General features: G+C 38.7%; 1 protein-coding gene across 1 annotated transcript; it reads right to left on the bottom strand.

Moving 5' to 3' along the window:
* Nucleotides 1-1,449: 1,449 nt before the first annotated feature.
* Nucleotides 1,450-8,177, bottom strand: OOSP1 (oocyte secreted protein 1). Its single transcript, XM_057727124.1, has 3 exons — nucleotides 8,102-8,177; nucleotides 3,296-3,477; nucleotides 1,450-1,608 (listed from the first exon to the last, which is right to left on the bottom strand). Exons 1-3 carry the CDS (start codon nucleotides 8,175-8,177, stop codon nucleotides 1,450-1,452), a joined length of 417 nt encoding a protein of 138 aa, XP_057583107.1.
* Between the last annotated feature and the right edge of the window lie 4,625 nt (nucleotides 8,178-12,802).

The raw sequence follows: 12,802 nt of genomic DNA, 5'->3' as shown, positions 1-12,802 counted from the left end.
AAGGCCAGACACTATAAAACTCCTAGAGGAAAACATAGGCAGAACACTCTATGACATACATGAAAGCAATATCCTTTTTGACCCACCTCTTAATCATGGAAATAAAATCAAGAATAAACAAATGGGACCTCATGAAACTTAAAAGCTTTTGCACAGCAAAAGAAACCATAAACAAGACTAAAAGACAACCCTCAGAATGGGAAAATATAGTTGCCTATGAAACAACGGACAAAGGATTAACCTCCAAAATATACAAGCAGCTCATGAAGCTTAATACCAAAAAAGCAAATAACCCAATCCACAAATGGGCAGAAGTCCTAAATAGACATTTCTCCAAAGAAGACATACAGGTGGCCAACAAACACAGGAAAAGACGCTCAACATCACTAATCATCAGAGAAATGCAAGTCAAAGCCACAATGAGGTATCACCTTACACCAATCAGAATCGCCATCATCACAAAATCTGGAAACAACAAATGTTGGAGAGGGTGTGGAGAAAAGGGAACTCTCCTGCACTGTTGGTGGGAATGTAAGTTGGTACAGCCACTATGGAAAACAATTTGGAGGTTCCTTAAAAAACTACAACTAGAACTACCATATGATCCAGTAATCCCACTCCTGGGCATATAGCCAAAGAAAACCATAATCCCAAAAGAAACGTGTACCATAATGTTTATTGCAGCACTATTTACAATAGCCAGGACATGGGAGCAACCGAAATGCCCATCAACAAATGAATGGATAAAGAAGATGTGGCATATATATACAATGGAATATTACTCAGCTATAAAAAGGGATGAGATGGAGCTATATGTAATGAGGTGGATAGACCTACAGTCTGTCATACAGAGTGAAGTAAGTCAGAGGGATAAAGACAAATATTGTATGCTAACTCACATATACGGAATCTAAAAATGGTACTGATGAACTCAGTGACAAGAACAAGGATGCACATACAGAGAATGGACTGGAGAACTCGAGGTTTGGGAGAGGGCGGGGGGTGAAGGGGAAACTGAGACGAAGCGAGAGAGTAGCACAGACATATATATACTACCAACTGTAAAATAGATAGTCAGTGGGAAGTTGTTGTATAACAAAGGGAGCCCAATTCGAGGATGGAAGATGCCTTAGAGGACTGGGGTGGGGAGGGTGGGGGGGACTCTTGGGGGGGCGTCAAGGAAGGGAGGGAATACGGGGATATGTGTATAAAAACAGATGATTGAACTTGGTGTACCCCCAAAAAAATAATAAAAAAAAAAAAACAGGTGATTGAACTTGGTGTACCTCCAAAAAAAATAATAAACAAATAAATAATAAATAATTAAAAATAAAAATAAATTAAAAAAAAGAAATATACAGGGCCAGGGATCAACAAATTGGTGTTCCCATTAGGGTTCTGTGTCTGCCTTTCCCTGGTTATGCTTTTTAACCTTTCAGGGTTGGTTTCTTATCTGGAAGACCAAGATGGAGTGGGGAACCAGGATAGGAGTCCTGCGTACCATACTCGCTTTGTGACAACACATGACAGTGGCATTTCAGCTGTGTCTCTGGAATTACTTGAGATATACTTGATTTTAGTTTTAAGCAGCAGAGTCTCCTGGAAAGTCTAAAGGGACAAAGAAAGATTTTCAGCAGATGTTCGTCTCAAGAGTCTCAGGAAACAAAGTTATTTGAATAGGAAGTTATGGGTCCTTCAAGCTCTCTAAAAAAGACCGCATTCAACATCTGCTCATGGGAAACCAGGCCATTTTCTAAATGGACACAACCATTAAAATCTGGCACAATGCTTGTACATAAAATGCAATCAGTACTTGTTAATCGAAAGAAAAAGGATCTTTGTGATTCATATTCAAAAAAGTGTTTGTTTACACCTCTTTGTGAGAATAACTGCTGTAACTGGTAGTCTGCTTAGTGGTAAAGAGCACGAGCTTTGAGCCCACATGAATACACTTTGGAACCTGGGAACTGCTGCTATTCACCATAAATCCCTGGGAATTTTGTTTAAACAATTAAGTCAATATACAGAAATTAGTTCTGTTTCTATATACTAACAACAAAATACACAAAATAATAAAGAAAAAATCCCATTTACAATAGTACCAAAAAATAAAATAAAATACTTAAGGGTAAATTTAACTAAGAAAGTAAAAGATCCGCACACTGAAAATCACAAGGCTTTGATGAAATTGAAGACAGACAATAGAAAGATATCCCATGTTCATGGATCAGAGGAATTAATATTGTCCAAATACCCATACCATCCAAAGCCATCCATAGATTCAACATGATCCCTATCAAAATCCCAATGATATATTTCATAGAAAAAAAAAAAAACTATCCTAAAGTTGTACTGAACACAAAAAACCTTGAATGGTCAAAGCAATCCAGAGAAAAATAAAGCTGGAGGTGTCACAAGCTACACTACATCTGGTTCAGGATGGCAATGTAAGAAGATCCTAAACTTAGCCCTTCCCACAGACACACTGAATCTATAGCTGTATCAATAGAACTATTTCCTCTGGGGGGAAAACTAAACTACAAAGTTATATTAATCAAAACAGTATAGTGCTGGCATAAAAATAGACACTTATTAAACATCCTGCATTCTCAGCTCCACCTCAAATTTTGCTTTCTGTGGAACCCAATCTTTGACATTCAGCTAGACCTGAAAAGTTCTACTACTTCTCTTAATGTTCCATTTGGGATAGTGAACAAAATAATAAGTAAAATTATAGCAAATTTTGTTGGTTGCTAAAAATTTTTAAATTAAGCCAAAATCCCAATTATATTTTTTCAGTGGTTTGCATAGTTGATCTTTCACTGTGCCCAGTAAGGCACATCAAAATCTCTGGTGACTGGGGTTGGGTGGGGCTGTAGGGTGTTAAACATTTACTTCAAAAAGTCTTCTGATGCTTGACTGGTGTTACTTCCTTCTTCTAATTGCACTTGGCCAACCTGTATAAACTGTAATGTATTGCTAGGTTGGGAAATGACATGATAAACTTGTGATGTGTGGTAAATGCTTTTCTTCTCTCAAACTTGTCATCTCCCTGACAGTTCTGTCACTAAATGCGTTTTCTATCTACAAGGTGCACATTAGAGTTTGCAATTATTGCCCAACAAGAAAAAAGCATTTAGCATCTCCTTCATTAATTTCCTCTGTCTAGAATGTGACTATTAGAGAAGCCAGTCCAGACATATTACAGATAGAAACTTAGTGATTTCTGGTTTGGGGGCCTGTTGAAGGAACCATACAGCACTCAGATTTTAGGTAAAATAGCCATTCCTCTTACTTTGGTTATGATGCCACAGTTATGAGAATAGTAGAAAAACTCATAATGAGCATCTAGTGAAGTGCAGTTTACAGGGCAGTCATCTCCTAAAAATGCTTCATTGGGGTTCATATACAAGTTGTGAAATAGTGTAGGTTTAATCTTGGCATAGAACCAAAAGTAGCTGCATCGTACTCGCACAGCTAAGTAGAAAAGATAAACTTTCGTTAGTATTGCTGTTACACAGATCAGCTCAGAACATTTTAGCATATCCAGTTAATACAAATGAAGAGAGCATCCTTCTACTAAATAAAAAATGTCTTAAGAGAGATGAGCAAGTCTGCAAAAGATGGTCTCTGTATTTTGCTTCATCCTCTGAAAATACCCATATAAACATATGTCCTTCAAAGAGCCTCTTTAGTTAATTCATATACGAAAAATCAATACAAAATAAAATCTTATAGGACTTCCTAGGTGGCGCAGTGGTTAAGAATCTGCCTGCCAATGCAGGGGACATGGGTTTGATCCCTGCCCCTGGAATCTACCACATGCCACGGAACAATTAAGTGCACCACAACTATTGAGCCTGCGTTCTAGATCCCGTGAGCCACAACTATTGAGCCCATGTGCCGCAATTACTGAAGCCTATGCACCTAGAGCCCATGCTCCACAATAAGAGAGGCCACCACAATGAGGAGCCCTGTGTACCACAATGAAGAGAAGCCCCTGCTCACCACAACTAGAGAAAGCCCATATGCAGCAACAAAGACCCAACACAACCAATAAATAAATAAATAAATGAAAATTTAAAAAAAATTCCAGCTATCTTTTTTTTTTAATTTATTTATTTATTATTTTTTGGGGGGTACACCAAGTTCAATCATCTGTTTTTATACACATATCCCCGTATTCCCTCCCTTCCTTGACTCCCCCCCAAGAGTCCCCCCCACCCTCCCCACCCCAGTCCTCTAAGGCACCTTCCATCCTCGAATTGGGCTCCCTTTGTTATACAACAACTTCCCACTGACTATCTATTTTACAGTTGGTAGTATATATACGTCTGTGCTACTCTCTCGCTTCGTCTCAGTTTCCCCTTCACCCCCCGCCCTCTCCCAAACCTCGAGTTCTCCAGTCCATTCTCTGTATGTGCATCCTTGTTCTTGTCACTGAGTTCATCAGTACCATTTTTAGATTCCGTATATGTGAGTTAGCATACAATATTTGTCTTTATCCCTCTGACTTACTTCACTCTGTATGACAGACTGTAGGTCTATCCACCTCATTACATATAGCTCCATCTCATCCCTTTTTATAGCTGAGTAATATTCCATTGTATATATATGCCACATCTTCTTTATCCATTCATTTGTTGATGGGCATTTCGGTTGCTCCCATGTCCTGGCTATTGTAAATAGTGCTGCAATAAACATTATGGTACACGTTTCTTTTGGGATTATGGTTTTCTTTGGCTATATGCCCAGGAGTGGGATTACTGGATCATATGGTAGTTCTAGTTGTAGTTTTTTAAGGAACCTCCAAATTGTTTTCCATAGTGGCTGTACCAACTTACATTCCCACCAACAGTGCAGGAGAGTTCCCTTTTCTCCACACCCTCTCCAACATTTGTTGTTTCCAGATTTTGTGATGATGGCGATTCTGATTGGTGTAAGGTGATACCTCATTGTGGCTTTGACTTGCATTTCTCTGATGATTAGTGATGTTGAGCGTCTTTTCCTGTGTTTGTTGGCCACCTGTATGTCTTCTTTGGAGAAATGTCTATTTAGGACTTCTGCCCATTTGTGGATTGGGTTATTTGCTTTTTTGGTATTAAGCTTCATGAGCTGCTTGTATATTTTGGAGGTTAATCCTTTGTCCGTTGTTTCACAGGCAATTATTTTTTCCCATTCTGAGGGTTGTCTTTTAGTCTTGTTTATGGTTTCTTTTGCTGTGCAAAAGCTTTTAAGTTTCATGAGGTCCCATTCCAGCTACCTTTTAAAAAATAAAATAAAATAAAATCTTATGATCCAACTCTCCAAAGTCACCATTTATAGAGCTGGCATCATAAGACTATATCCATATTATAGCATTTTTGCTAAGAAGCGTAGAACATCTTTGATCTCCCATGTTCAACTGAAAACTCACTAGCCAAATGGAAACTAAATAAACCTGCAATCTTTTCACTGAGATGATATACAGATTGCAAATAAGAACATGGAAAGATGTTCAACATCATTAGCCATTATGGAAATGCAAATTAAAATCACAAGGAATATCACTACATATCAGAGTGGCTAAAATAAAAATATGACAACATCAAATGTTGACAGAGCTGTGGAGAAATTGGACCATTCATATATTGCTGGTAGCAATGTAAAATATTACCACCCTGGAAAATATTCTCAATTCCTTTAAAAACAAAAGCATATGATCCAGAAATTGAACTCTGTGACATTTATCCCAGGGAAATAAGAATTTATATTCATGTAAAATATACACAAATGTTTATATCAGCTTTGTTTATAATCACAAAAAACTATAAACATCCCAGATGTTTTTCAATGGGTGAATGGTTAAACAAACTATGGCATATCCATGCCATGAAATACTACTCAGCAACAAAAAAGAATAAACTATTGATACACACAACAATGTGGATGAATCCCCAGGGAATTATGCTGAGTGGGGAAAGCCAGTCCCCAAAACTAACATGAGTCCATCTAGGTAGAATTCTTGAAATGACAAGATTATAGAAATGGAGAATAGATGTATGATCGCCAGAGATAGAAGGACAGGTGGGAGGGGAGAGGGGTGGCATGAGAAATTCAGGAGAGAAATAGAAGTGGCTGTCAAAGGGCAACATGGGGAATCTTTGTTGTGATGAAATGTTCTGTGACTTAGCTGTCAATATCCCGATATAATATTGTACTCTATTTTGCAAGATGTTACCATTGGATGGAACTGAGTAAATGGTATACTTCTTCTCTCTGTATTGTCTTATACAACTGTCATGTATTACACAACTGTATATGAATCTACAATTATCTAAAAATAAAAATGTTTAGGGTTTCCTAGGTGGCGCAGTGGTTGGGAATCTGCCTACCAATGCAGGGGACACATGTTCGATCCCTGCCCCAGGAGGATCCCACATGCCGCGGAGTGGCCCTTGCGCCACAATTATTGAGCCTGCACTCTAGAGCCCGTGAGCCACAACTACTGCACCCATGTGCTGCAACTGCTGAAGCCCACGTGCCTGGAGCCCGTGCTCCACAAGAGAGGCCACGGCAATGAGGAGCCCACGCACCACAACGAAGAGAAGCCCCCACTCACCACAACTAAAGAAAGCCCATGCACAGCAAAAGAGACGCAACACAGCCAATAAAATAAATAAATAGGTAAATAAATAAATAAATAAAAAAGAATAAAAAAATAAATAAAAAATAAAAATGTTTAATAAAAAAAAAGTAAGCCTCAGTTATTCTTATCTCACCTTCAGATTGTCAAAAAGTAAGACATTTGCAAGCGCCAAGTGTTGCTGAAAATGAGAACAGCTTTCATTCATCTAAGAAAACTGTCACACCATGATAGAGACCAACAGAGTAATTGAGTCAGTTTTCAGAACTGCACACCTGTGGCCTCAGGATCCCTTTCCTGGATGTGCAAAAAACACTCAAGTACAAACACTACATGTAACAGCCAAACATGGAAAAATTCTATCAACAGGAAAATGGAAACAATTTATGATGGATTCACTCAAAAGAATACCATAGAATAGTTAAAATAAATGAAACCAACATTTATAAATCTCGTGTTGAACAACAACAAAAACTGTAGAATGAAACAGAATTAAAAGTTTGAATAGCTGCAGAACATCTGTTTATGGATCTATCAGTTGAACATAAAATTATAAAATGCACAGAGAAATGAATAATTATCAAACTCACATCTGGGCAAGGAGGGAAGAGAATAGAATCAGGGATGCCCATGGGGACTTCAGCTGTACCTGAAATATTTACTTCTATCAGAAATTAATATTTAAGCAAATGTAGCCAATTTTTGTGGATTTAATAAAGCTGAAGAGTGGGCCATTTACAATCATCTGTTTTAAATATTTCTGAAGTAAAGGAAAGAAAAAAAGCATAATGACTACACTAAGATCCTTACAAGTACTCACACAGCAGATCTGGGTGGCCTTCTGGAACAGGTAACTTAATAAGAACACATAAACTCTTGTTGCAACTCAGAAATTTTAACATCAGAAACAATTGAAGTTTATACATAGGATGACCAATCATCTAAGTTTTCTCAGGACAGAAGAGTGAGCAAAACAGGGAAAGCATCAGGAAAACCCTGACAGCTGGTCACCGCACATAGCAAGGGCTGAATTCTTCCCTCAAACACAATGGATTTATGAAGAATAAAGGACAACAGAGCCCATGATAAGGTTTCCTTCTTGCATGTCACACTTCACAGAGTCCTGAGGCCCTGCCACCACCCATGGAAGTCTCTTTATGCTCTAGGCCACCCCACATTCCTTATATTCAACCCACTTCAAGTATTTGACCCCCCAAGAATCTGACGTGATCTAAAAGGGGTTGGAAGAGAAGGGTAGCTGAGAGAAGAAAGAAACTCTCAAGTTTGGGCACACTCTCCAGTGTCAGAACTAGTATTCAAGCATCCCAAGATCAAGTACCTAAAAGAAACCTCCGTTATATATCAGCTATTTCTAGGATTCAACAAGACCAAAATCATGAATAATCCAAAAACCACAATGAAAGCCCCACCTTTCAACACTTCAGAAACTTCTGTTCTCCAAATCATATGTTATACCTGACCAATCCCCAGAACAAGTGCATGGTAAAGAAAAAAGGAGAAAGAGCCCTCTTAATCCCAAGGAAGTCTTCATTGGCCCAGACTGGAAGCAAAATCCCACTCAGCAAACAGGAAGTTAGGAGCAGCGGATTTATATGCCAAAAGAGCTGAAACCACACTCAGGTGTGAGAAGTTAACTACCAGCTTTGTGCAGCACACACATGCCATAAATATACCATTAGTTCGTCTAAAATCTAACACTTTTTATTCAAATATTTTGTTCCCATAGAACAATGAATTTTGAAAGCCTACAAAAATGCCCGTGAAAGTCACACACAAATTGTAATGATGAATATTAAAGCGTATGAGGCAGGTCTTTAAGGTACGATTCAAAGATCAATGGAAGGCTCTACTTCATTTTCTTTAGAGTCTAAATCATCAAATATGGAGTTATTTTTATGCACTAAGGTTTACTTTATTAAAATTCCCTATGATCCTATAATATCTATCTCCACGTCTGAGCACTAAAAAAAATTAACTGTAAGAGAATTTAATTGCCCTGTGCACCTCAGAAGGTGAAGCCCTGAGAATTTGAGGATTACAAGCTTGATTTCTTCTACTTTCACCTAATTTACCAACCAACTTCTAAACAATGGCTCTCAAACATTACAGACTTCAGACTCACCTGTAGAGCTTATGGAAGATCCACACAGCTAGCTGAGCCCCACCTTACTGATTTGGTAAGACTGGGTGGCATGCGAGAATTTGCATTTCTACCTAGTTCCCAGATGATACTGATACTGTCCAGGTACCATACTTTGAGAGTCACTGCTCTGAAGGGTTTGCCTTCAGTGTACATGTTGAATTGATACCCATCAGCAGTGCTTCTCAAACTTTAAAGAACGAACACATCAGCTGCGGATCATGTTACAATGAGTATTCTGATTTAGAAGGCCTCAGGGTAGAGCTGAAATTCTGTGTTACTAACAAACTCTCGGATAATACCAGTGATGCTGGTTTGAAAATAATTTTTAGCAAGGCCTGAAGATACTTTTATGGCATTCAAATCCCTTTCTTCAAAAGAGAGGATGCAAATGAAAATGAGAAATTCAAAATCTTACCAAGAAAAGGAGCCTGAATGACTATTTGGTTCAAATGCATTCTGCTTTCTTTTTTTTTTTTTCCTCTCTAGAGCACCAGTTCCTCAAGTCCAGTGATTTTGTACTGTTTTAAAAGAACATGGAAAGCAGAAATTTACAGGAATTAGAAGTGATTAGATAAATACATTTAACTATCCTTGGTATTATGTTGATTTTATCACTAAATTCACAGTCTGTTCTAAAAGGAAAGGCCACTAAATGATGAGATCTTCAAGGGCAGGGACCATCCCCTATATTTTTGCATCTTCAGAACTTGGCAAACCTGGTACCTGATAACAGATGGGGTCGGGGGTGGGGAGAGCAGTAAAAAAGAAAAATATATAATTCATTAGCATTTTTTTCTATTTAAGAGTTTACCAAATACTTATGTTCCACTTGAGTATAGATACAAATATCTACTAATTTTAATAATTATGCCTGTGAAATTTTATGTACATTAGGATAAAAAGCACATTAAAACATGATTTCATAGATACTGCCATCCAGATCTGCAGTGCCAAAGGCCAGTACAAATGATGGCCAAGGCTTGTACACAGGTAGGTACATCAATGCCTCCAGTTTTCATATCTGCCAATCTGCAAAACTCTGACTGCTAGAAAATTGTTAGCAAACTAGTAAAGGAATATGTGGTTTAAGCCTTAAAACTATCTGGTTAAATCTCTAGGAGAGCAATAATTTCAGGGATGGAGGCTCTGAAAATGTAGTTTCCTAGATCTCTATACAGTATTATTTTTCTTCTCCTCGTGAGCCTCTGTCTTCAGGCTTTCACAATCTTTTTTTGGCAATAAACCCCCATTGCTTTCTTTGCCCTGAAAAAAAACTCATTTTTCTATCTTAAGCATTTTTTTAAAAACATTCAGGGATGACTTCCCTGATGGCACAATGGTTAAGAATCCACCTGCCAATGCAGGGGACATGGGTTCAATCCCTGTTCCGGGAAGATCCCACATGCTACAGAGCTACTAAGTCCATGCACCGCAACTACTGAGCCTGTGCTCTAGTGCCCGCGAGCCACAACTATTGAGCCTGTGTGCTGCAGCTACTGAAGCCTGCGTGCCTAGAGCCCATGCCCCACAACAAGAGAAGCCACCGCAATGAGAAGCCCGCACACTGCAATGAAGAGTGGCCCTCGCTCACTGTAACTAGAGAAAGCCTGTGTGCAGCAACGAAGACCCAACACAGCCAATAAATAAATTAATTAATTAATAAAAAAATTCCCTGGAAGTCCAGAGGTTAGGACTCCACCATGTCATTGTCAAGGGCCTGTGTTCGATCCCTGGTTGGGGAAATAAATCCCACAAGCCATGCAGTATGGCCAAAAAAATAAATAAAAATTTTATATTAAAAAAAATTAAAAATATTCAAACTACACAAGTACTTAAAAATATTAAGTACATTAATATATTTGTTTTAGTGAGTGAGACTATATTTCAATTTCAGGAGTAAAATGATTAAACAAGAGGCAGCAGAGGAAATAGCAGGGAGGTGAAACCAGAACTTCTCCTCCTTACCTACTGCTTTTGAGGTTGTAGAAATCTCCAAACTTATTAGGGTGATCATGTAATATACAGGCCAAATTTAAGGTTTTTCCGCTTGTCCTCAGTATGTCTTTTTATAGCTATTTATTGCTATTTGTTATATTCTGAATACAATAAAGATTGATGTATTGTTTTTGGTTATTCTATCCCTTTAATCTTCTATAACGTAACAAAGTCTGGCCCTCGGCTTTCTTTTTCAGTTTAAATATTGACTACTTTTTTTACTTTTTCAAAATTAAAGCAAAATTTACAAACAATGAAATTTACTTTTTAAAAAGCATGTTTCACGAGTCTTGACAAATGTATGCAGTCATGTCAACACCACAACAAAGATACAGAACATTACCATAATCCAAAATGTTCCCATATGTCTCTCTTTGCAGTCAGCTCATCTCCCAGCCCTCGCCCCAGCCAACCACATATGTGATTTTTGTCCCTACAATTTTTTCCTCTCCGAAATGTCACATAAATGGAATCATAGAGTTCATACTCTTTTGTTTCTTTCGCTTAACATAATGCTTTTGAGATTCATTCATTTTGAATTATTAGGGATAAAAGTTTCTCATTGCAGCTGAGTAGTATTTCATTGTATGGCTGTACCAAAAGCTGTTTAATCATTTATGAGTTGGTAGACATTTAAGCCATTTCCAGTTCAAGGTTAGTATGAATAAAGCTATAAACATTTGTGCATTGACCCTTGTAGAGACATATGTTTTCATTTATCTTGGGTTGTATGACAAGTGTATGCTTAATTTTTTAAGAAATTACTAATCCCAGGCTTCCCTGGTGGTGCAGTGGTTAAAAATCTACCTGCCAATGCAGGGGACGTGGGTTCAATCCCTGGTCCAGGAAGATCCCACGTGCCACGGAGCTACTAAGCCCATGAACTGCAACTACTGAGCCTGTGCTCTAGATCCCATGAGCCACAACTACTGAGCCCACATGCCACAACTACTGAAACCTGTGCACCTAGAGCCCGTGCTCTGCAACAAGAAAAGCCCCGGCAATGAGGAGCCCGTGCACCACAATGAAGAGTAGCCCCCACTGACCACAACTAAAGAAAGCCCGTGCACAGCAAAAAAGACCCAACACAGCCAATAAAATAAATAAATAAATAAATTTAGAAAAAAAAAAAAAGAAAAAGAGACCAAAGGGTTATCTGACCTCTGAGGAGGACATTAAGAAATCACTTCAGAGAATGAGACTCTGTCAGGTTGATATTTTGCAAAACGTTGGAGCAGTCAAGTTTGGACCTCCTGACCCTGTTGGCTTCTCTTTTCCAGGGTGATAATTGTTGGACAAGTTCTTGGCTACTGGTGCAGATGCTACTAGTAAAAATAATAAACAAACAAACAAACTGGGGGGAAATGGCTCCAACTGTGAGTGATGAAATACGTCATCAGGTCAGAGTCTTGTGACAACATCAAATCATCCCAAACAGTATCAACAACTGGCCTGCGAATGTCATCTCTTTGAGCACTTCAAAGGCCTTAGAAAAGATAGTTCTGCGGGTACCCTGTAATGTTGTGCTGTGTTCACTTCATAGGACACCATGGTTTTCAATACCTAAGTGATCGAGGAAGGGTCAGACTTCAGGAGCTGGCGCTGTCAATATGTTTAAAGCCTTTCTCTCTCTTCTCTGAACTAGGTTAATTGAATACATCTGAGTGTGGCATTGGGTATAAAAAAACACTTCAGATTTCCCAGCTGCTTTCAACTTCCTGTTGCCTGAAAGCTCTGAGCCTAGGATTCAGCACCATGAAATCCTCTGTGGAGTTAGGAGGACCACTGCTTATGCTTGTTTCCTTGATTTGGACACGTTCTGGGCAAGAACCAGGTATGAGTGAACCCCAACTGATGGTGCTTTGAGTTACGAGTTTCTGGTTGCTTGGACCCAACTGCCCCCTCCTAAAAGTGAAGACCTCCACAGCTCTCACAGCCTCACGCATCATCCTCCCCTTGGGTCCAGCGGACACTCCTCAATGAGTGAAGGAGTGTTGCATGCAAGTTGCTATTTTCTC

Source organism: Hippopotamus amphibius, chromosome 3, assembly GCF_030028045.1.
Source record: "Hippopotamus amphibius kiboko isolate mHipAmp2 chromosome 3, mHipAmp2.hap2, whole genome shotgun sequence".
In the NCBI taxonomy this organism is placed as follows: Eukaryota; Metazoa; Chordata; class Mammalia; order Artiodactyla; family Hippopotamidae; genus Hippopotamus; species Hippopotamus amphibius.
Note: the sequence above shows the minus strand (reverse complement) of the source record. Positions and strands in the feature narration are given on the sequence as shown.

What these genes read in the sequence shown, in the direction of transcription:
- OOSP1 (XM_057727124.1), bottom strand. Translation starts at nt 8,177, where the DNA reads ATGAAGACTTCCTTGGGATTAAGAGGGCTCTTTCTCCTTTTTTCTTTA. An exon ending in TTGTTCTGGGGATTGGTCAG is followed by an intron (nt 3,478 to 8,101) that starts GTATAACATATG and finishes TTTTCTACTTAG; the next exon opens with CTGTGCGAGTACGATGCAGC. An exon ending in ACTGTGGCATCATAACCAAA is followed by an intron (nt 1,609 to 3,295) that starts GTAAGAGGAATG and finishes TTGTCCCTTTAG; the next exon opens with ACTTTCCAGGAGACTCTGCT.